The sequence below is a fragment of the Mytilus trossulus genome, chromosome 10 (genome assembly GCF_036588685.1).
Source record: "Mytilus trossulus isolate FHL-02 chromosome 10, PNRI_Mtr1.1.1.hap1, whole genome shotgun sequence".
Taxonomy (NCBI): Eukaryota; Metazoa; Mollusca; class Bivalvia; order Mytilida; family Mytilidae; genus Mytilus; species Mytilus trossulus.
In genome coordinates, this window is record NC_086382.1 from 44,684,543 (window position 1) to 44,711,142 (window position 26,600).

Below are 26,600 nucleotides of genomic sequence, written 5' to 3' on the forward strand. Positions count from 1 at the left end.
CTCCAAAAAAAACTAAACATATTGAAACTACAAATATATTACTTTAATAATATCATTTTCACAGTATAAATTACAAATTGCACAGAATGAATATAAAATAGTATCACATTGTCTGTAGTACGAAAAAAACTTGAAGATATTTTCTTCAGTGCTCATTCACCATTTTGACTGATACACGCTTCATAATACACCAATTTTGAGTTTGTCCTTCATCGTAAAAAAACTCGCTAATTATGCACACCTTTATGATGTCATTTACCAGATAGAGGGGATCGCCTGGATCGCCTGCATCCATGCACTATTTACGTTCATCAAGTGTCTAGGTGATCGTCATTGCGCATGATAAACTAGAAATAATATAATATAATATATAGGTACTTAATTACAATTCCCTCATGACATCAATTTTGATTGTCAATAATGAGAATTGAAATAATTCGTGAAATATAGCATCATAGTTTTCCAACCAATTGCTCAATAAGGGAACGGAAGTGACAACATCCCTAAATGCATCTAACTCAAAAGTTGTCTATTGAATATATAGACATGAAAAAGGCAATTTGGTCCTACCATTACAAGTGTATCTGGTGTCAAAATTATATACATTAACAAATCATTTTATGTAGCTTCATAAGTAATATAAAAAACATTATAGAAAAGTATGAACAAAAAAAATAAGATAATGTAAAAAGATCATTCAAAACAGTAAAATTACAAGTATCAAAACATAAAAATACGCATTCTGCAAATAAATCAATGCAAAAGGTCTCAAAATATTTTCTCTGTATTTTGGTATGTGTTATACACACTTTTTTTTTTTATACTTTTTAGATAGTTTTATTAATAGTTACTAAATCAAACAAAACATACATTTGTCAATAAAAAAGTTTATATCAAGTCAAATACCATAAACATTATGTGATATTTACACAAAATCCCAAGTCTCCATTATGTTTGTTTAGACTTCAGCTCAGATAAAAACTATCAGTCATCTGCTAATGCTAAATGTTAAAATTCCTATTCATATATATGTAGCAATTGACTCTTAACCTGATATTGGCTGGTTAGTTTGATGAAAACATATAAAAAAATCAACAGATAACTGATGCTAAGTGATAGAAGCAACTTATATACAAAGGCTTTTGATCAAGTTAGCTTAAAACAACACATAATGACTTGCTGTTGCCTTTGGTTATCTACTTCTAGGTCATGGCTATACAATGTACTTTTTTAAATGTTATCTGAGGAAAGGTAAAATATAAAATAATGGAACAAAATGTACATATATTCTACAAAAAATATAGACTTACTTTGGTAACTTTTACCTTAGATTTACCTGCCTTCATCATAAACAATTAGGTTTCAATATCAAATATCATTTTCAGAAGCTTTTCATAAATTTAAAATGGTATTGATAATACATATGAAAAATAATTAACACTATTTGCATGAGAGCAATCAATTCATTTCAAATTTTACATATTCTGTCTGTTTTTTTCTAGTTCTATACTACTTTTAAACTTAAATTAATGCCAATTCTACAATTTTTTTCTGAACTGTGATAAAAAACTCACAAAAACTAACCAAAATTTCCCCTATACAATCAAAGTTGTAATTTGAAAATATTTGAGGAAACAAAAGTTTGGTGAAAAATAAACTAATGTGTAAAGTGTTTGTGCTTATATGGCAAAAAAATGCATTTGTGTTGCACTTCAAATAATATTATAAAAACAGTCATTTTTTTTCTTGGGTTTTCTTGTTTTCAACGTTATCTTTTCCAATATAATCACAGTTATTTCATCACAGTTATTTAAGCCATCACAGACTTGTTCTCTATTGTCCCTGTTTAGATCCAATAAGACCATGTGCAGTGTCAAACAGGTTAATGGGTGTAGTTCCATCAGTCACTAACATACTCTGTATACCAAGACCTTGCAATAGATTGGCCTGAAAAGGAAATTGTTCAAATTTGATATCAATTTATATCTGTGACATGTCAAAATTAATCTCTGTACTATTGTGAATTTTAGTAGATTTCCTTCTAGGAATATGATTAAAACTTGATTCATTATACAAAATTTTACTTTTTATACTTCAAATCTGTAAGTTATTCTTTATTTAATGATATCCATACAAAAAACAATGAATTACAATGTATAGTGAAACGATAAGTTGTCTCAGTTGCCCATAGCTGTTAAGAAAGTTAGCCACTATTCAGATGCTCCAAACTAGTAGAATTTTTTACGACCTAGTAATTTTGATTAGGAACTTAAGGAAAATGTCAAAATATTGGTCTTCAGACTAGTGGTTGGACAGGTTTTAGAGAAAACTGCTGTAACATACCAAACTAAATGGAAAATGTATTCATGGGACACTTGCATGTGACGTATGTAGAGATATATCTCAAGAACTGTAAAAGTGAAGCTATCCAAATTTGTACTTGATCTAAGTTTATTGGTGATAAGCATTAAGGATAGGTTTCATAACATTCAGTTGAGGCAAACTTAACTTTGAGAATGGAAACAAAAAAATCAGCATTTTTTTCATTTGAAAAGGGGCATAACTCTACACAATAAAAGTGACAACAACCAAATCATAACTTGACATGTGTTTTGTGGTAATAAACATTGTTTATAAGTTTCATAAAATTTTCTTGTTGCAAACAAAAGAGAACAAAAACATATTGTCTGGATCTATGAGAACTAAAAACTTATAAAAAATCAATAACAACCTATAAATAGATCATATTCTTTCAGATACAAGTATCAATTAGGACACATCCAACTGATTTAGTGAAGAGATGATTGTATAACAATGTCTACCCTAACTATAAATAAGTTACTTACTTGAGCCTTGGGTCCTGCTATTGACATGGTTTCTATTGTTTTTATTCCTAATGTCTCAACCATAGACTTGAATTTCTTTACCTAATAATGTGCAGAAATATTTACAATTATTTAGGATTTAGGAATGTGTACAATATTTTTTTTGACACAAAACTTTCAAAAAAAAAAAAAAAGAAAAAAAAAAAGGCATATCAGTTTCTTTATTTATCTTTCTGAAAACAAACTCAGATAAAATTTCTTTCATAAAAATACAAATTTGATAATATAAATGCGTAATGAATGTTTAATGCTGTGTTGTTTGAGAAATTATTGAATAAAAAAAAATCTTTTATCATTTTTACAATGAGCAAGATATTATTGGTTAATAATGATCTAAAAGATATTATCTCAAGTCCTCATTAGACTAGGTTGTTTTATATAACCAGTATAATATAAACAATATTTACCTCAATATCTGCTCTTCCTTTTTCTAAATCCAATTCTATTCTGTTAAGTTCTCTCTGATAGGATAGTTCTTGTGCTCTCAACTGTAAATTTTAAGGAAGAATTAATAACAATCAATTACATAAGGCTGAAAACAACTGAGTACTACGAATAAAGTGAAGAAAGATTAATTTTAATTGAATGTTCAAAGACTTTAATTCCATTTAAAAAGGTACAATAGATAAAAATAAAAATAAATTGTATATGTAATTTCTTATTATAGATAGGCATGCAAACATCTTCAGGTCCCCATAAAGTCAGGACAAGTATGTCACATTCAATTTTGATATATTGCTGCACTAGCAGTGTATGATATTCATGTCAAGAGCAATCAATATTAACCTGAACAAACCGAAGGACAGACAGAAGGACGGACACACAGACCAGAAAAACATAATGCCCCTCTACTATCGTAGGTGGGGCATAAAAATATTTATAAAGTATTTAGTTACTGGTGTACTGGAAGTATTAAGACAAAATATGGTTGACTATTTTCAACAATTCAAGTCCAATCACTCTGGAATGACAAAAATGAAATCATCATAAAGTATGACTCTGAGCCTATCATCAATTGTTATATCACGTAAAAAGTGAAAAAAATACTTAACATTTTATAAATTCTTTATAGTTAGTTCATTTTTTCAAAAATAATTTATACACTCACCAAGCCCTGAGTTTCTAGTTTGGCCATGTGTTCAATTTCCTCTGCTTCAGCCTTTAATTTAGCAGCTGTAACGAAAATTTTAATCATAATCATTGCATGGAATAATGTTAAAAGCTTTACTTCAATTCAGACAATTTTAATGAGATGTATATTGTATTTTAATATAAACAAGCAAATGTCTTTTTATGGTCACCATCTAAACTATGGGTAGCAATATCCTGGTTGGACAAATGATAATGTGTCATGTTGTACGGTTTGTAGAGTTGTTTCACAGAGCAGCAGATAGTTGGGAAGGATCAATTCAATTAATATTTTTGAGGTTGTGATTTTAAACCCTGTGTATGTGGCAGGTCATTGGAATCCAATCTAAATTGACAAAGATTGCCTGTTTTAGTGTCAAAGGTTGTAATTCTCTCCAGATTCCTCAACACATAAAAACTGTCTGCCAAAATAGAGCTAAGATTACTGGAAGTCGTGTCTAACACCAACAATTAAATAATCATATCATTTTTTTATTTATTTTTTAATGTGTAAAACCATTAAATAAAATTATTATTATACTGAACTTCTGTAACTCCAAATAACATTATACAGATAAAGGAATCAAACAATCCAATTAAATTTAAGGGCTTTTAGTGGAACCTTTGATGTATGCTTGAATTATAAAACTTCAATACTTATAGCATATGTTTTCTCAGCTTTTATATTAAGCTTGTGTTTGACTTACATTCAATTTCACTTTCACACTCTATTAGCATTCTCTCAGCCTGAGCCTGTGACTCAGCTTTGGTTTGACTTACATTCTATTTCACTTTCACACTCTATTAGCATTCTCTCAGCTTGAGCTTGTGACTCGGCTTTAGCTTGACCAGTAGATTCCACAGCCGCAGTGATAGCTTGTAATTCTAATAACTTTGTCTTTTCTTTCTCAGAATCCATTTCATTAAGCAATTTCTGTCGTTCAAGTTGACCTCTGGCTATTTGTTCATTTCTGCTAGCTTCGTGGGATGCAGAGGCTTCTATTGATCTACAAAAAATGGATTATTTAAAACATTTATATACAAATATACTTTAATGTATGTGCTAAAAGACAAGTTCATTCATAACACGTCATAATGAAGTTTAATTTATGATTTTTGCACAAATATTAGTTCACCAGTTGCAACTGATTTTTTTTTAAGAAGAATATTAAAGTACTTTAAGTAAGGGTTTTACTCGTTGTTGAAAGTGACCTATATTTCTGTGTCATTTGGTCTCTTGTTGAGATATGTCTCATGAGCAATCATACAAAATATTCTAATTACTAAATCTGTAAGTTGTATTGACTGCCTTTATTTATTTTAGTATAATGGGATTCATGGGTTGCTGTCTAATGTATGTTTCCCCACATATTAATGAAGATGCAAATAACAGGACTCACTTTGTAGATAGTTCTATAGCTGACTGTACAGATTTACTTAGACTTACTTTGTAGATATTTCTATAGCTTACTGTACAGATTGACTTAGACTTACTTCGTAGATATTTCTATAGCTTACTGTACAGATTGACTTAGACTTACTTTGTAGATATTTCTATAGCTGACTGTACAGATTTACTTAGACTTACTTTGTAGATATTTCTATTGCTGACTGTACAGATTTACTTAGACTTACTTTGTAGATATTTCTATAGCTTACTGTACAGATTTACTTAGACTTACTTTGTAGATATTTCTATAGCTTACTGTACAGATTTACTTAGACCTACTTTGTAGATATTTCTATTGCTAACTGTACAGATTTACTTAAACTTACTTTGTAGATATTTCTATAGCTTACTGTACAGATTAACTTAGACTACCTTTGTAGATATTTCTATAGCTTACTGTACAGATTTACTTAAACTTACTTTGTAGATATTTCTATAGCTGACTGTACAGATTGACTTAGACTTACTTTGTAGATATTTCTATAGCTTACTGTACAGATTTACTTAGACTTACTTTGTAGATATTTCTATAGCTTACTGTACAGATTGACTTAGACTTACTTTGTAGATATTTCTATAGCTGACTGTACAGATTTACTTAGACTTACTTTGTAGATATTTCTATAGCTTACTGTACAGATTTACTTAGACTTACTTTGTAGATATTTCTATAGCTTACTGTACAGATTTACTTAGACTTACTTTGTAGATATTTCTATTGCTAACTGTACAGATTTACTTAAACTTACTTTGTAGATATTTCTATAGCTTACTGTACAGATTTACTTAGACTTACTTTGTAGATATTTCTATTGCTAACTGTACAGATTTACTTAGACTGACTTTGTAGATATTTCTATAGCTAACTGTACATATTTACTTAGACTGACTTTGTAGATATTTCTATTGCTAACTGTACAGATTTACTTAAACTTACTTTGTAGATATTTCTATAGCTAACTGTACAAATTTACTTAGACTTACTTTGTAGATATTTCTATAGCTTTCTGTACAGATTTACTTAGACTGACTTTATAAATATTTCTATAGCTGACGGTACAGATTTACTTAGACTTACTTTGTAGATATTTCTATAGCTGACTGTATAGATTTACTTTAGACTTACTTTGTAGATATTTTTATAGCTAACTGTACAGATTTACTTAGACTTACTTTGTAGATATTTCTATAGCTAACTGTACAGATTTACTTAAACTGTCTCTCATCTTAGCATCAACTGGTTCAATAGACTGGATATCTACACTGCTGATGACCTGTAAAAACAATAAAATTAGAGTTATTTCTATGTACCAACTACGATATTCATTCATTTATTTTCATGGGTACCAATCAGGGTTTCCGCTGGCGGTCGCCATTTTTGCAATTTGCGAAAAATAATAATTGTGGCAAAAAAAATTTGTCATTTGCGAAAGAATTTGGAGAAAGAAATATATAGAACAATTTATTTTCCTCGATTTTTTTCGAGTTTCTCAGACTTTACCCGTTCAGACAATACTTGGAATTCACCTTGCCCTCATTAAGGTTTTGACAGAAAATCAATAATCAGCTGATTGCATTTTATAGCTATCGAAAACAAAGGACTATTAATAAAGGTGTTGATTGAATTAATTGACAAAATGATATGGTTAAATGGCTTCCCCTAAATGTCACATACAGAATTTATTTACCACTTTGCGACGCACGTGTTTGAGGCAAACTTTTGACGTCTCTCCTTTTAAAGATAGTTTAGAAAAGAAAGCTATTATTGTGACGAAAAATGTTTAAAAGCAATAAAAATCTTTGATTTAAAACTTTAATTATCCTTTGACTTTAATATTGGTAATTGCTTAGGGAGACTACTTTAAAGTCTTTTGAGTGACACACGTGTTTCAAGCATAGTTTTACGTCTAAACTTTTTCATTTACGATGGTCAAGAAAAGGAAACTGTCGTCATGAAGAAATCTATACAAAAGGTTGGGAACAAGCCCTCGAATGAGAGTAGGCCTACAATGTTATGACTACACATGAAAAGAGGGATCAATTTCATGTGATAAAAGCTTTATTTTGTTGTAAAAACCACTTCTTAGTACAAAAGAGAACATCAGTATTTTTCATTTTAAGAAACTTTCCCTACGAACTATACTAGTATTATATAATCAAACATGTCCATTAATTTTGTTATATTCCAGGACTTATATCTTCTTTATTATCAAAAGTATATATATAGTGACCCAATCATTTAGAAAAGTTGTTAAAAATACAATGAATATTTTCCCCTTTTAATTTTAAAAAAAATCTGTTGTTTTAAAGTAAATGTTTAGTGTTTATTCATTAAAATGTTAACTCTATAAAATAAGTTTGAGACCATAATCATAGACACAATGGGGCAAACTCATCTTATTTAAGGGAGAAGGGAAAAGTATAGCTTATACATACTGAAGGAATAAATTTTCTGATGTAACACTTACTCATCCCAAGGGGATTTGAACAAAGTTTTTGACCATGACCTTCAATGTATGGTTTTCTTTCTAGAACTTAACATGTTCAAATAATGGTGAATAATTCCAACTTAACTTATAAAACTCCAAGGGGATTGAAAGTTTGGGAGAGACAAACACACAGACAGACACAAAGATTACCATAGGTCTTCTGTTGGGCCCTATTTGTCCCAATCAAAATTAATAGTGAATTTAACAAAAGGTTTTACAGACTAATGCATATGAATCTTACCAAATTATTGGCCTCAAATGTCAGAGGAATATTAAGATTGCCTTCTTGATCCACACCAAATACAGCTGTTGTTATAATCATTGCTGAGTGTTTGTGAAATTCATCAAATGGCACATGTGCTACTTGTCCTCTGATACGACCACCTAGAAACATAATTAAATATACTTGTCCATTAAATGAATCTAAGATGAAAATAAACAATATACATGTGAAACAATTCCAAAGAAACTACTGCATGGTAGTCCAAATAATTATGACATCTTGAAAAGCTATAATATTTTTTTTCTTTGACGCCTTATGTCACAGGAAGGCGTCAAAGAATTTTTTTTAAATAGCCTCCAAGAAATCATAATTATTTGGACTACTGTATGGGATATTTTCTCATTTCGATATATTCTAAACTGTCAAACAACAAAAGAAAGTCTGACTGTGCACAAAGTCCTCAATATTAAAACAGTGTATCTGGTACATCACAGAAAAGAATTCAGTCATTTAGTTTTTGTGCAAAAATACACACTTAACCTTAACTCAATTTTCTCAAATAATTCACCAAAAAAACAACATTTAGTTTATTTCTCCTTAGATCAAATATGTTTCTGATGGCACACAGAAAGGGTTATTACTTGGTATGTTATTCATTTTATAAATAAAGAGTATAAGAAATCTGTCTGAAGTTTTAATAATACAAACCAATTTTTCGACAGGCAAATCCAATAAAGTCCCCTACTGAGAATATTTTGGCTTCACTATCTACATCTCCTTTTTCATACTGTAACAGAAAACATATCATTAGGTTTAGAATATTTGTTTGTAAATTTTACTTTGAAACCATTATGTTTACCACTTACTTTAAATTTATTTTGTGCCAAATTTAACTAGAACTGTACATGTAAAATCTACCCTACATCTATTTTAAAGGCAGTATTTTTTTAGAAAAAAAAATAATTATTAAAATTAAAATTTAGTTCTATTGTAATATGTATAAACTTGTATCAGGTATCCATCTGATGAGTTTAGCCTTTTTCAACTGATTTTTATAGTTCGTTCTTATGTTGTACTGTAACACCACTGTCCCAGGTTAAGGGGAGGATTGGGATCTCGCTAACATGTTTAACCCCACCATATTCTGTATGTATGTGCATGTCCCAAGTCAAGAGCCTGTAATTCAGTGGTTGTCGTTTGTTTAAGTGTAACATATTTGTTTTTCATTAACTATTTGCATATAAATAAGGCCGTTAGTTTTCTAGTTTGAATTGTTTTACATTTGTTATTTCAGGGCCTTTTATAGCTGACTATGTGGTATGAACTTTGTTGAAGATCATCCAGTGATCTATAGTTGTTAATTTCTGTGTCATTTGGTCTTTTGTGGAGAGTTGTCTCATTGGCAATCATACCACATCTTCTTTTTTATATAAAAACTTCTTAACTGAATAAAAATATGTATCGTACCTCAAAATGGTTGTTGAAAGCTAACTGCAGTCTTAGCCTGGCATGATCTGAAGTTTCTACCTGTAATTGAAAATATTATGAAATTGTACCATTAGAAAATCTTCCTGACAGGTCTTTAAAATTCTACATTAATGCATTCTGCGTCGAGTAGAGAATTCACCTATATTATGATGCATCATTACTAAGAAAATACATAATTTTATCTTTAAAATGTTGTTATAATTACTAAATTTAGTCACATAAATACAATTTTATCAATAATATTGGTTAATTTAATTTAGTGAATGTAATTTCATTTTCTTTACTCTAGATAAAACTAGGAAATTGAAATGAAAGATGTTTTTGGTGCAAGAGATAGGGTGTGAACCTTTATGGTGTAAAAGAGAAACCGTGTGAAACTTAACGGTGCAAAAGAAATAGGGAGTAAACCTTTATGGTGTAAAAGAGAAATGATGTGAACCCTCAAGGTGTAAAAGAGAAAGAGTGAGAACCATTTAGTGTAAAAGAAAAATAATGTGAACCATCAAGGTGTAAAAGTGAAACTGTGTGAACCTTTATGGTGTAAAATAGAAACTGTGTGAATCTTTATGGTATAGTTTTGAAGAAAACAGTTTACCTCAATGATATCAGTGATAAAGTCTGGTCCTAACATTAAACATAGTGATCTCAGAGCATCACATTTCTTTGGTTTACCAGCTAAAAATAAAGAAAACAAGTTTCATAGAAAGCAATAAAACAATCAAAGTGCTTGTAAGCACTGAAGGGTCAAGGTTGCATTCATTTATCAGAGGGAAGTAAAATCAAATACTGCATAGTCAATAAAGCAATGGTTGTAGTTGATTCCACTACAATTCTGGAAAATGGGAGATAACTCTTATTTTTAAAATGACTTTAACAATAACATCCTTTATATTTTAGAACAGATATTAGATTCCTGCACTTTGCAAAAGTAATGTAATTTTCTTGACAGGTATAACATCATTTTGTAACTTAAATATCTGAGCATATATTGCATTGATAAATTTCTGGAAATGTTCTTGGAGTAGAAGTATAAAATGTTATGATCAATGCACTATTTTTGTGTATCAAACATTAGTGATAAGCCTTGGAAGATATTAAGTCAATCTTTCCCCAAAATACCTATAAGAACCTGTTATTCCATTTAATTTTTCCTGGATGTAAATTTCTGGTTTCTTTTTGAGCATAAAAAAATCCATGTACCAAAATAACATATGTTTATATGAAATAGAAACATAAAATGTTCTTGGATTGTTAACATTTCCTTTTGTTTTTACTGAAACTCTTCTGCAACAAATGTCTAACAATCATTTTCATACTGATTTTTACTCTGGAGTTTTCCTCTATTATGCTAGTCCAGTCATATTTGTAATTGCATTATCAATAATATGACCTACCACTTAAACTCAAAACATTAAAGTTTTCATGTGGTCCTAAGATGACAAGATCTGGTCCAAATACCACTCTGGCTGTTTTTTCTAAATAGTTGTAAACCTGCAAAAAAGTGTTTAGCTTAAAACAGTTTTCTTTTTTATTTTGTTATAATGTGACCTCTTTAGCATCATTACAACATGACGAACAATGTTCAACTAACTGTACATTTACTAAAGGCTTGTTTGCAGTCTTTTGCAAATCTAAACAAATGAATCTGTGAGCTAATGATAACACTCCCCGCTTAAAGTATAAGGCAAACAGGAAGTTGTTGACTGATGAATCTGAAATTGCATCGAAGGGTAAAGCTGACTCATATAAACCCTGAAACCAAATTTCAGAAATCCTTGTAAAAACCAAAGAAAGATGTGACGAAAATATTCACGGGATGGAAGGCAGGACTGAGGGTTTGATGGATGGACAGACAGAGACAAACAAGTATACTCCCACCTTTTTGTATAAAAATATGCTCGTAATTTAGGCTGTGAAGTGTATTCAATAATCAATTATTAACAAGATAAAGGACAGGCAGAATAAAATTGATGATGGTTACATTTACCCATACTTCTTTAACATGGATAAAAGAAAGAGCTCCTTCTTCCTGTCAACTTTATTGGACTTGACAATGCTTGATAAACCCTACAATAATGTTTAAATAAAATGTGCATTCATAGCTCTACATAGTGAAACTTTAAAATTTTAACTAAGAAAGGGGAAAAAAATGCTTTTTTGTGCCACACTTTACTAGTATTTACCTGTACTGCTGTATTTCCTGGACATCTGTAGGTAATAACTCTGGTTTTATCTCGACCCTAAAATATAAAAGTATGTATTATACTTCAATTTAGCTTAAATTATACTAACATACATAAATGTCAATTTTCTTCTTTAAATGTTTAATTAATGGTAAACAATTTGCACATTCTGATTGTGCAACAAGTCATTACCCCCCAAAACATATGAAGATATTTCATGACAAGTTAATATTCTTAATCAAGTAATAGAAGTTCCTGTGTATGTTTCTTGTACAAATGTTGAAATGTCAACCTATATTTTCGTTTCTTGCTTCATCAAGTTGGTAGACTCTATAGAAGCTACAGTATTTTCAACCCCACATTGAAGAGAGTTCAAGTGCTACCATTGGTCAAAAGTAACGTATTCCAAATTGGTGTGACTTTTAATAGTCAACTGATAGATAGAGCAACATTGTCATCACAAATGTTGGCTTAATCTACCAAGGATGGAGAGGAGGGGAGAGGACCGTAACCCCTGCTAGCAAAGATGACTTTTTCAAAGATTTAAATTACAAATTATGATTTACAAAATTTCTTACTTACCTTTAACATCTGAGGATCAATACTCTGTTCAAAGTAGGCAATCTTCCTGATATCTCCTGACCCATCACCACCACCTTGTCTGGACAAAGGGAAATAGAAATTGATGGCTATAAATGGTTACACTAACTTTCTAAATATATATACTTTCATATAATTTTTACAATTTTTTTTATAGAGCTATGACTATATTTCACATAAGCAAACATGGAAAGTTTGTGGTGAAGTTATTTCATGCAAAGGTTTGCATTGTCTATTTAACTTGTTTTTGTTTGTTCTTGAAGCTTGTTATTCAACATTTCATGTGCAAGTCAGTAAACAAATTTAAATATATCTAATGATTAAACTTTCATAACGCCATTATTTTTACAACCTGTTTTAGGACAGTATGGGTTATATCTTACTTCAGAAGTGTTTCTATGTTTGAATCTAATTTCTTTTCCCACAACTCTTCATGGGCTGTCAACATGTAAGACTTTGGTCCCATAATTGCTCTAACCTAATTGAAAACATAAGAAGAAATGGAATAGAAATATTATCAACAAGTATATGAAATAGTACTGCATCCTAATCAAAACTAGGAAACTAAATATCTATCCACAATCATATTTACGAGACTGTGAGGACATAAATTTGTGAATCAACAAATTTTCAAAATGAATGAGTATTATACTAGATGCATCCAACTTTCTTAACAATGCTATTTAGTTGTGGACTTGAAATCTTCCTTGTGTATTAAATGAAAGATGTGGGTTGTGTCCCTACTTATCATTTACATTTCCAAGTCAGTGGTGCAAGCTATTAAATATAGAACAAAATAAAGCAAAGTAAAAAGGGGACAGAGGACAACATAAAATTGTTAAGAACTGGAATACATGTTACTGGTGCGAGGTAGGTAAATTTTGTTTATCAAAATATAAATACTGATATTTGTTTTTAATTCAGTTTGTGAGTGCTTGAGTCCAGTCTTTACGTCAATAACCTCTAAAATATAGTGTTTAATCTTATAATAATAAAACATTGAATTGAATTGGTTAACATCAATGAAATAGCAATCCACCAATAACACCTAAAAATATCCACATACCTTTCCTGTCTTTTTGTTTTGTATATAAATTCCTTCATTTTTACTTAATGGTATCTGATCCCTGAAAAGGACAAAACATAATAAAATTAGAGAGATTTCGACTTGTGCCATTAACATCACTTTAGTTACATAAATAAGTTCAGTTCAAACACCATCTTAAAACACTTTGTACAATAGACCACTTTCAAGTTTGTCCGTCACATTAAAAAACTCGTCAACTATTTGCCCCTTTACGATGTCATTTACCAGATATAGGGGATCGCCAGTATTCCTGCACTATAAATGTTCATCAAGCATCTAAGTGATCACCATTGTGCAGAATAAACTAAAAATAATGTTTGTTCTGCAGGTACTTAATCACAATTCCCTAATGACAGCAGCGATAATTGTCAATTATGAGAATTCAATTTTCTGAATAGTTCATATAATAAAGCATTAAAGTTTTCCAACAATTCGCTCAACATTGGAATGGAAGTGACGATGCCCCTAAACAAACAAATGAACTTCACTAAAACCAAAGTTCTTGATGGAAATGCATCGAATTATTGTACAAATCATCTAAATTTATAATTTTTTTTTACCTCATTGAAAGTCATTTTATTTGCTACTGTAGCAATTTTAAGTTGTTTCTCTTTAGAAATTAAATGTGATCAAAAGACTCTGAAAGTTTTTTGAATCAAGATATTTTTTAAAATTTCATCTGCTGTCACAGTCCAATATGTCCTGTAATCTCATTATTATTTACTGTTTACAACAGTATAATTTGAAGTCTTTGCACGAGTTTTCAAGCAACCGTAAATATGATGTCTATCACGAACATTGTTTAAATCAAACTACATATATACATAGCCCCTACCTCTGTTTAACAACTTGTACTTCTACTGGAGGGATATAATCTATAGGTCCTCTGATCATCCATGTGTCACCTGGTAATCGATTCTGTCCTATAGTAAATATTAAAGATAATAAACTATTAAGCTTACAATATTTTTTTGCAGCTAATCAAAGTCTTTTTATCAATAAAATTATTTTTTTATTCTGATTGATTGTTGGTGTATAAAGTCAATTTTAACACTATTGTGCTATTTCATGGTTGTCAATTTTGCATTGATGGAGGAAGTTTGGGTACCCTGATAGAGCCACATACATTTGGCAGAAAACTTAACAATCTTATTCAGTTAAGTGCTACTGTGCTTATCTAGTAACTTTTGTGGTATCAACATTGGCAACGGCTAAAACATATTATCATCTTGACATGAGCAAGATTTAAACTCAGAGTCAACAAGCTTATGATCAGTGTAGATAAACTACTTTTCTACATTGGCTAGAGGTATAGGGGGAGGGTTGAGATCTAACAAATATGTTTAACCCCGCCACATTTTTGCGTCTGCCCCAAGTCAGCAGCCTCTGGCCTTTGTTAGTCTTGTATTATTTTAATTTTAGTTTCTTGTGTACAATTTGGAAATTAGTATGGCATTCATTATCACTGAACTAGTGTATGTTTGTTTGGGGGCAGCTGAAGGACGCCTACGGGTGCGGGAATTTCTCGCTACATTGAAGACCTGTTGGTGACCTTCTGCTGTTGTTTTTTCTATGGTCGGGTAGTTGTCTCTTTGACACATTCCCCATTTCCATTCTCAATTTTAATTATGCCATTCTAACACTGAGACGGCATGTCATTCAGGAATTCAATTGTATAGAAATGTAGTAATTTGACAGATGAGTTAGCCATAACTTCATTATAAAGTTCAAGAAGGTATCCTTTTTAGTAAAGGTTTTCTGTATATTTTATATATCAGCTGATCCCCACACTAGAGACTAACCTTTGAACATTGTGTCTTTGAACTGGTTGACAGCTTGTAGCACAATTGCTTGTTGGTCAGATAAGACATAAGATGACTTAACATTTCCTCCCTGTAGTGCTTCTCCTGAAAAGCAAGAAACAAGAAAATCTGATAACATCACAGTAAATATCAATCAATTGAAGATTATTTCATAAATCATACATGTATACACACTAAGTCATATTAAGGCCACGTTTTTTTGATTTGTTGGTTTACGGATTTTCCCCATGAAAAAGTCGGGTCAGTCGGTCGGGAAAAAAAGAAAAGAAAATATCTTTCAAGACAAAAAAAATGCAAAATAAATATACATTTCATCTTTCTAACAAAATGTTTTTTTTATGCTATTTTGTCATCATTTCAAATTTATTTCGATGAAATATTCTTGCACAGCTGTCATAAATATCGCATGACATTTTCTAATGATTTGCCGTAAAAAAGGGGGGTGTTCACAGACAAAGACGAAATTTAATCGTCATTTCACAAACAAGAATAACAAATTCGCGTAGCTCTTAATCAATTCCAGAAAACTTGGTGAGTAATGATCTTCAAAAATGAAAACTGATAAAGAAAAAAATGTAAAAAACGTCGTACGAAAATAATTTTCAACACACTTGTCCACGGAAAAAAACTAGATTATCGGGTTAATCTGGTGTCATGCATTCCAGTTTTTATCCAAATGGACGATTTTTTTTATATTATCCATGAAACAATAAAATTCTAAATGACTTATTGATATTCCGAACTTTTCAATACTTCCAAGGTGCTTTCCACCTGTCCACATTTGGACAAGTCTATTTCTATGAGATTATGCATCTTATAGACTGATGAAAAATAAGGGAAACGAACGACATTTCAAGGTCAGTTATAATTGATTTGTCTATTTTTAGAAACGTAAACTGAAAGTTTTATTTTTTCACAACAGAGAGTGTTATCAATTTTGTTAGTGATTCATGCATTCCTTTTCCCAAAAAAAGAAGAATTTAATTATTTTTCAGGGATAATGTAGGTGTTTGGGTCGGCGGGAATAAAAAAGCATGAAAATTCAATTTTATTTTTATTCTAGGAATCGGCAAAATCGGGTCGGCGGATCCGTAAACCAACAAATTAAAAAATCCTGGCCTAAGCCTCTTATCATTAACTTTTCTTTTTTTTTCCTCTCCAAATTATGGGTAAAGGTTAAGTATAAGCAAAAATACACATACCAGTTAACAAGGCATTAACAGAAAACTTAATAATGGAAAATAACAAAAAGATGAATTTTCCGTTTTCTATGTAACAAAATAAAAAAAATCAGATGCTCCACAGTGTGCAGCTTTATACAACTGCAGAAGTTGAACCCTGAACAGTTGGGCAAGTATGGATGCAACATTCAAGCTGAATACAGTTCTGAATTTTGATTGTGAATAAATAGTTGACACAGCATAGGTCTCTGTCTAACTCTCTGATACAGAATGAATGTGATCTAATGAACTTTAAAAAAAAATCTTGCTTTTTAGCAATTCACTATGCTGTTGAATATAAATCCCCTCAAAAAAAATATTTGAACAGTTTTTTCTTTTTAATTTTTGAAATATGAAATGAGAAAAATTTTACCTGGTTGTAAGAAAAAGCTGGAACATCCAATTCTGAGTTCTAGTTTTCCTAGCTGTGGTCTCCCTGACTTGTCTAATGGATTCTCAACAACACAATATTGTCCTTTAGTTAAAACCAACTTCTTTGCTTTAGATGCAACTTCCTATTTAAATGAAAGTAATGTTACATTTCACAAAAGGTAAATTCAAAATAGGAAATATCATGTGAAGTAATGGTACAAAGTTACAAACAAATGTTATTTTTCTATTTCAAATTCAGTAATGTAAGGTTCTAAATAACCAAACTGTATATTATAGCTATTTATTCTTTTGCTTAACAAAAGCAGTTTTTTATAAACCAAACTGAAAGAAAGCAAATATCATCATATTCCTGCTATTTATTAAGGTATTCCAAATATTGAATCAATTGATTCAGGCTTTTTCAGATAAGGGGTGAAAACACAAAATGTTAAGCAATTATCTATGTCCAAGGACTACAACTTCTTCAGATATTTATCATGCAGAACATACTCAAATACACTGTTACTTTGATGATATGTCTATATACCCAAATTCCATCCAACTGATTAAAGAAGTACAGAAAGTGCAGAAAATACATTATTTCCAGCATTATGTATGGCAAAACTTAACAGCAGTTTGTTTAATATCTTTTATGATCTGATATGGATATATCTAATTTTAAGTCAGAATAGTATAGATCATAGACCATTTGTATTATGAGAATTAGATTTATTATCTTACCACTCCTATTTCAGGGTAATATTCATCAGTTGTTTCACTGGTCAACAACCATTCTTCACCAGCAAGTCTGGAAAATATATATTTATTACAATACAGGAATAACATACAGATTTTTATTTGCATATACTATTCCAAATTGGGTACAAGAATTAAGGTACAAATATACATGTAAAACATAACAACAATCGAGTTTATGCTACAAAAATTTGTTCTCCAGATTACCTGGTTTCTTGGACTACTGTGGATTCATTTATTTTCGTGGGTATCAATTTTCGTGGATTGCTGAAAACTTGCATTTTCGTGGATATTTTATTTCGTGGTTTTGACAATCACTGTACGGTATATAAAGACTATAGAAAATATGTTATTAGTTGAACATTTTAATTCGTGGTTTACCTTTACCCACGAAACCCACGAAAATTGGTATACAACGAATAATAATGAATCCACAGTATATGAAAACAAACAAATTAACATTTATTGAAATGCAAGTAAAAATAATTCACAGATTTATAGGTGCCATCTATATTCTAAAATAACCATGTTAGATATAAATTCATACCTTGTAACACCATATCGGTCTTTGACAGTTTGTGTTGCTCTCAAATTCAATCCAATTTCTTGAGTCAAAGTTATCTTTTTCAACAATTCCACAACCTAAAATATTTTATATTAGAAACTGACATTATTAGTTACACAGTGTGCAATTGTCCAAATACGAAAATTTATCAGGTCAATAAAATTCATATTGGTTGAGGTGAAGCCAAACCCAATATGAATTTTATTGACCTGATAAATTCCATATTAGGACAATGGAACACTGTGTAACGAATTTATCCTGATTCTCTTATATTACGTATTATCATATTCAAATTAAATATCAAGACAATTATCAACCAAATATATTTTAGAAATTTAATCGAAACTGCGAAAAATTATAAATAATAGGACTATAAAGCAACTCAATTTTTTTTTTATTAGGTTAATGGTATATGGGAGATAATTCCAATTGACGTAATAAATAAGGGAAACAATTCCAATTGACGTAATTAAAAATTGTACTGAAATTTATATCAGGACAATATCAGCCAATCAAATCGTGAGAAATTACTCTAAATCAGGATAAAAGTATTTGCTCAGTCAACCCTGAAATGATAAACTATTTTGCATAAACATAATATGAGTTAGGCTCCAAAGTTAATGATTTTTTGTTATGCAGAAATAAATTACTTAATATACAGAAAGATCTACGAAGTTTAAACCAGTATTATTGATTTTTCCTTGAAGAAAATCAAATTTGCAATCCTCAATTTTTTACATTATAACCACATGCTTGGATTCATCTTACAAACCTCTTCATAAACATCTGGTAAATATGAGCCTTGTTCACAGATAAACCATTGTTCGTCTGTCACCCTTTCACTGAAACAAAAATAACAAAAACATCAAGATTTTAATTTCATATACACAAATTACCAGAACCTTCAAACCCTCATTAATATTAGGAATACTCTCAAATGTGTATCCCAAAAGTACATATCTTCTTTGTTAGAGGCCATATCTTGTCAAAAACAAAATCTTGCCATTTATCTCCCTTATGACAAAATTGTTGTTTATTTTTTATACTCTTCTAGCAATATTTGTTATGTTTTCGCCCAAAAAAGTTGATAGCACTATTTCTCTCTGTATATCTTTCAATCTATCTCAGAACCCGACATTAACCAGAAACACATGAATAGTGGAAGGGACACAATTATTTATTTAGTCTATCTATTTCAGCTTTTATATCCTCACTGCATTGTGTATCTGGTATTTCAAAACGTATAATTCTTTCATATTTCTTCGTCTATATAAGTTTTAGGAAAAAAAAACATTTAAGGAAAATTAAAACATTCTCTCTTTTATATAACCAGATGCTCCGCAGGGCGTAGCTTTATACGACCGCAGAGGTTGAACCCTGAACGGTTGGGGCAAGTATGGACACAACATTCAAGCTGGATTCAGCTCTAAATTTGGATTGTGATTAAATAGTTGACACAGCATAGGTTTCTGACACAGAATGAATGTGTTCTAATGAACTTAAAATTTTTGTTTTCTCTTAGAGCAATTCACTATGCTGTTGAATATTAATCCTCTCAAAAAAATGTTTGAAGAAATTTTCTTTTTATTTATGAAATTTCAAATGAGAAAAATTGAACCCAATTTTTTAATCACATCCCCTTTCCCTTATTCCAAAACTAATCTCAATTAAAATATTCTAATGGAGTTTGCAACAATAACTACTCATTTAAATACATTATAAAATATTAAGATGTAAAAAAACTGCTTGTTATCACTGAATGGTAAAGATCATTTAAATTTATCAGTTGGTAGTAAAAAGTGAATATACATTGTATATTGTATATAACAAAGATTTAAGTTGATTCTGGACAAAGAAAGATAACTCCAATTAAAAAAAATTCTTGCAATAAGATATTTCTTGCTATACTGTGCAATTGAAAAGACTTGCTATTGCACAATTCTTAATATAATAATTTTAGATCCTGATTTGGACCAACTTGAAAACTGGGCCCATAATCAAAAATCTAAGTACATGTTTAGATTCAGCATATCAAAGAGGCCCAAGAATTTAATTTTTGTTAAAATCAAACTTAGTTTAATTATGGACCCTTTGGACCTTAATGTAGGCCAATTTGAAAACGGGACCAAAAATGAAGAATCTACATACACAGTTTGATTTGGCATATCAACAAACCCCATTTATTCAATTTTTGATGAAATCAAATAAAGTTTAATTTTGGACCCAGATTTGGACCAACTTGAAAACTGGGCCAATAATCAAGAATCTAAGTACATTTTTAGATTCAACATATCAAAGAACCCAACCGATTCATTTTTTGTCAAAATCAAACTAAGTTTAATTTTGGACCCTTTGGACCTTAATGTAGACCAATTTGAAAACATGACTAAAAGTTAAGAATCTACATACACAGTTAGATTCGGCATATCAAAGAACCCCAATTATTCAATTTTGATGAAATCAAACAAAGTTTAATTTTGGACCCTTTGGGCCCCTTTTTCCTAAACTGTTGGGACCAAAACTCCCAAAATCAATACCAACCTTCCTTTTATGGTCATAAACCTTGTGTTTAAATTTCATAGATTTCTATTTACTTATACTAACGTTATGGTGCGAAAACCAAGAAAAATGCTTATTTGGGTCTCTTTTTGGCCCCTAATTCCTAAACTGTTGGGACATAAACTCCCAAAATCAATACCAACCTTCCTTTTGTGGTCATAAACATTGTGTTTAAATTTCATTGATTTCTATTAACTTAAACCAAAGTTATTGTGCGAAAACCAAGAATAATGCTTATTTGGGCCCTTTTTTGGCCCCTAATTCCTAAACTGTTGAAACCAAAACTCCCAAAATCAATCCCAACCTTTCTTTTGTGGTCATAAACCTTGTGTCAAAATTTCATAGATTTCTATTAACTTAAACTAAAGTTATAGTGCGAAAACCAAGAAAATGCTTATTTGGGCCCTTTTTGGCCCCTAATTCCTAAAATGTTGGGACCAAAACTCCCAAAATCAATACCAACCTTCCTTTTATGGTCATATACCTTGTGTTAAAATTTCATAGATTTCTATTCACTTTTACTAAAGTTAGAGTGCGAAAACTAAAAGTATTCGGCTGCCGCCGCCGCCGCCGCCGCCAACGTGATAGCAATATACGACGAAAAAATTTTCAAAATTTGCGGTCGTATAAAAATTCAGAACTTGTTAAGTATTATGCTCCAATAGAAAACATGATTTGTTAACTTACTTGTCATATCTATCCATAAATCCTTGTTTAGCTCTCAATCTTAAAGCTTCACCTTCTTTAAGAACTGTTGGATTTACAATTCCTTGGACTTCCTGAAAAATAAATTAATAGCATGATACCGGAAACTATTGATACATGAGAAAATATCTTAAAGAATGGACTTTTTTAATAGTTTGTTCTTATGTTTCGCTGTAACACCACTGTCCTAGGTTAGGGGAGGGATGAGCACTCCCAAACATGTTTTAATCATGCCACATTCTTCATGTGCCTGTCCTTAGTAAGGAACCTGTAGTTGAGTGGTTGTCATTGGTTCATTTCCGTCATATTTTTATTTCCGTAAATTGTTTTGTTGTAAATTAGGGTGTTAGCTGTCTCAATTGAGTTGTTTCGTATTTTTCATGATAGGGTCTTTAATAGCCAACTATACAGTATTGTTTTTTTCTCATTATTGAGAGCCGTAATGTTTCTTATGACTGCTTACATCCACTTCATTTAATTTGAACTTTGGTGGATTTCAATCATTCCACATCTCTTTATTTTTATATTTGTCAATTGCAATTATTTTTTCAGTTAAATCGTAAGTTGTGTTTTTAATGTTATACCACTGACCTATGTTAGGGGAGGGCTAAACACGTTAACCCTAACCACATTCAATTTGTGGCTGGCTCAAGTCAAGAGCCTGTAGAACAGTGGTTGTCATTTCTAAATTAATTCATCTTATAATAAAGATTGTCACATAACAATATACAAAATTGTTTTTTAACATACCACTTCAGGTCTAGGTATATATGTACGTGGACCATTTAACTGCCATTCTTCTCCTGCCTGGTGTTTGCCATTCTCATCTTCACAATCCAACAGGGCCTTCAGTTTGATACCATGATTGTCAGGTACAAGGGGTAGCTTCTTAATGGCTCTCTTATAATCTGGCACACCCCCAGTGAGGAAGTCAGAGGCGCCCTCTAGGACTTCACCAGGATATAATGGAAAAGGGTCCTATAAAATAAAAGTGTGGTTTTAATAATGATTCTTACTATTTTTCTAGTATGTATGGGTAGAATTGTAAATGTTGATAAATGGAACCTGATATAAAGTCAAGCCTCCAGACTAGATGAAACTTGGTAGACTGACAAAAACAACTTACAAAAATTCTAAATAAGCACTGTGAATTCATTTATTTTCATTGGCATCAATATTCGTGGATTGCTGAAAACTTGCAAATTCATGGATATTTGATTTCGTGGTTTTGCCACTCTCTGTACTCAAAGCCTTTTGAATTCATTTGAATTCATTGTTCACCCGTACCTACGAAACCCATGAAAATTTGTATTCAACAAATAATGATGAATCCACTGTTAATATGCAGTATGTGAACAGTTATTCTATCTTCTGAAATATCAAGTTTTAAGCAAATAATTGATACCAGCACCACTCCTATCATCTGGCATTTTGCAACAAATGTTGATGGAGAGAGGAAAAACCTTGGAACTTTTTTTATCAACATTATTAAAATGATACTCAGAATACAATTCATCTATTATAACATTAATATTTGTTTTTGTTTTATCACAAATAATATATCTAACTACAATGCTAAGAATTAATGAAGTTCAAGTATTTCCATGTGCTGGTAGAGATCTTACCTCATGGAAATGGATATCTTTCTCTCCAAATCTGATTTCACATGCCTGACCAGGAACATAATTGCTGAAATGAACATAAAAATATGTAAATTAAAGTACACATCCAACACATAACTATATACAATAAAGTTAAACCAGGCTAAGGAAGATTGATTGAGCTGTTTCCATGATGAAAACTTTCAGTTTTGTTTTCATCATGTCTAAGCAATGACAATTGATGTCTGATCATGTCACAAATGAATATGTAAAAAATATTTTAGTACATTAGCCTTGGGACCAAAAGGTTAAATATCTTACATGATAAATAATTACCTATAAGATTAAGAGCAAAGCCCATGATACAACTGCGTCTTTTAGTTTGTCTTATACTTTGAATGAATTGGCTGGCTATGCTGTATGAGATTTGCTTATTGTTGAAGGCTGTACAGTGATGGAAAATCACCCATTTTTTTATGAATAAAAACCATAACTCAGAAACAAAATCTAAAATTTACAAAAAAATCAAGGAAGCTCACGTCAATAGATGTAAACAATTCACCAAAGTTTTATAAAAATGGGTGAGAGGGATTTTGAGTTATTATCCAAAGTTGCTAACATGTCACCAGTAAACTTAATTTGCGACCATCAAATCGCCAATTGATGCCATGGGAGCTTAAAATATAATACAGTTATTTCCTGGATATCATCAGCAAAGACAGAGATGTATAAATAACTAGTGAAATAAGTCCTGTAAGTATTTTCGTCAATAGATTAGCCAAATATTATTCACTGTTCTAAGCACAATCTGGAACAAGAAGGTTTAAAATCAGGCGCAGTTCCAGAAATTTACAGAGACCCACTGACTGCCTAAGAGGGAGCCCACTCCAGTCATGCTTCAGTGATTTCCTATATAATCAACCAAATTTTCCCCAGAAAATGGGGGGGGGGGGGGGGCCTAAAAAACCCTCTAAATCTGCCTCTGAAGACTTAACAAAACATACCTGACAGGGTTATGGACTATGCAATAACATCCTGGTGCAACAACTATCATAGGCAATGGACCAGCCACAAAGTTTTCATTTGTCTTCAATACAATGGTCTGTGGACCTATTTCTATCCTTGTAATATTAGTTGTCTGAAAATATCATATATATATACAGTTTTAAAATGATGTGTCACTTGGGCTTCTCAAAAAAATATATCTTGAAATTCTGGCTTCACTTATTAGCAACAAGAGGACGCATTTATCTACAAAAAAAAATTGAACTTTAGTATAAGATGCTTTGCTGAGTGCAGCCTGATAGAACTGCAAAGGTCTAACCCAGAACAATTGGTTTAACTTTTAATGTTGAAATTCTTGTCCTTATATTAATAATGGCATAGCATGGCATAGCATGACTTATGCATGTGTAACCAATCTCCAGCTAATCGATTAAATTGAAGGTTACATGATTACAGATTTAATGAGGTTGAATTATTCACTTGCAAGTGAATAATTCATCAGCTATATTTCATTGCTTGTTTTGACAAAATTGAACTAAATTGACTGCTAAAAACAAGTTACAGTACTATATCATAATTTCCCTTTTACTAATAACATGAATAATTGAACCAAACAAAATCTTATTTTTTCATATCTCGTAGTTAATGCCAATTTTAAGATATCTCAAGGCCAAACGATTCTTCTTATTGTTTCTTTTTTTAAAAACTTATTATTGTTAACTTTTTATTGGGAAAAGTGTCAACAATTTGTTAACTTAATACCAAACTGCAGTGTTGGATTCAGAAATGTTAAGAAGTGGGGGCCCACTGACTGATTAAGAGGGGGCCAGCTCAGGTCAAGCTTCAGTGATTCCCCATATAATCAACCAAATCCCCCCCCCCCCCCCCCCCCCTAAATCTGCCTCTGAACTGGAGCCCCGTACAGGAAACATTTTTTGTCTTTTTATTAAAAATCCCTCTAAAATGTCTGCTATTACAGATACATGTTGTCAAAGCAAAAACTTTTTTATTGGTTCTTGGTCAATCTATACACATTTAAAATTATGTATTGTAAGTCAATATTTGTTTATCAAACCATGACAGGTTATAATCTGTTCAAACAAATAAATCACCCTGAAATTTAAAGGAAAAGCAAAGGGGTTGCATTACGATATTTTCTAGGTATGAACTGAAACTGGAAAATTTAGGTCTATTTATAACTTTATAATCTGTAATGTCCTCCTAATTAATTTAGCAAGGGTTTATTAATTTTCTTCACTCAAAATTAGGTATAAAGATGTAAATGACAGGACAAAGAAATCCGTAAAATGAGACTAACATTTTATTTTTCATCATGATTAATAATAAATCTACATGTACATGTATCTAGTATGTCTCTTTTTCTCTTTTCAAAACATTGCATGGTATTGTGCAATGTACCCTAATTTCGTTCAATTCATCTGTTTATTAAATAATCTATTCTCAAGGGAATTTGTCATGTATCGTCCTCAAATATACACAAAAAAAAGATAATAAAAAATTTACATTAGAATAATATTAATAAAATGAGAATTAATAAACTACAAAACAAAACTTGATCGCCTCAGGCAGATGAAAGTCATCATATGAAAGTGAAACAGAATTTCAGAAAGGCTGAAACATTTTTCAAAATAAAATAAAAATACATTTTGAAAAGATATAATAAGCCTATTCTACTTACCACATCAAGTATGTGTACAAACTGGTAAAGCTTCAAACCTACAACATTGTTTTTAGACATCCTTACTCTTAACACTGCTAATGCTGAGTAAACAATATTCCGGTTGTTTGGGAATTTCCTGTTTTTATTTGTTTACAAAAGTAGAGTTGTCTAACTTTGCCCATGAAAAAAAAATCATCTAAGATGAAGTGTTGATCTATGTTATATTGAGTAACACAAAGTTTGTATTGGTTCTTTATATTGTCTCTCTATTTTGCCTTGATAACTGTAAAAAATATAAATGACACCTGATGTCATTTTCAAATCCACAACAAGTTCTTATTTAAGAAGCTATACCGGAATATCATGGTAAATAAGAAATAAAATAGTGGCCACTTAATCATTTCAAAAAAGATTGACCCTGAACACATGTTTTCTGAGACATTTATCAGAAAACCATTGAGACTTTTTCGCAAAAGACTATTAAAATTACCTTGATCTGGGACTATCATACTAGTTAGTGTTAATGTAATAGTCCCAGCCTTGATCACTAAACTCTTGTGTCTATTAAAACATATATTCTATCTGAGAGCTAGGACCACAGGCACTTGTTTCTGTCAATATAGGGTTTACTATCCATACCAGTACGAAAAATCACATAAAATACTGGTTGAAGCGAACCCATAGAAAATTTCAGTTAGGTACTTTGCAATGTTTCATACGGGTATGGATAGTAAACCCCATATTGACAGAAACAAGTGCCTGTGGCTAGGACCCCCTTTT

At 30.9% G+C, this 26,600-nt stretch overlaps 1 protein-coding gene across 2 annotated transcripts; it reads right to left on the minus strand.

Moving 5' to 3' along the window:
• Positions 1-21: 21 nt before the first annotated feature.
• Positions 22-25,999, minus strand: LOC134687432 (major vault protein-like). Of its 2 annotated transcripts, XM_063547725.1 has the most exons (27): positions 25,839-25,990; positions 24,139-24,272; positions 23,159-23,222; positions 22,284-22,511; positions 21,516-21,607; positions 19,042-19,111; positions 18,252-18,346; positions 17,690-17,756; positions 16,950-17,091; positions 15,336-15,440; positions 14,369-14,456; positions 13,513-13,573; positions 12,830-12,924; positions 12,429-12,507; positions 11,847-11,903; positions 11,058-11,154; positions 10,259-10,338; positions 9,643-9,702; positions 8,884-8,962; positions 8,194-8,336; positions 6,637-6,737; positions 4,856-5,020; positions 4,721-4,782; positions 3,994-4,058; positions 3,293-3,373; positions 2,847-2,927; positions 22-1,947 (listed from the first exon to the last, which is right to left on the minus strand). In XM_063547725.1, exons 1-27 carry the CDS (start codon positions 25,896-25,898, stop codon positions 1,834-1,836), a joined length of 2,565 nt encoding a protein of 854 aa, XP_063403795.1. In that variant the 5' UTR covers positions 25,899-25,990; the 3' UTR covers positions 22-1,833. The 2 variants fall into 2 exon arrangements, with proteins under 2 accessions (XP_063403795.1, XP_063403794.1); XM_063547724.1 differs by lacking the exon at positions 4,721-4,782 and having other exon boundaries at positions 4,794-5,020; positions 25,839-25,999.
• Positions 26,000-26,600: the final 601 nt, after the last annotated feature.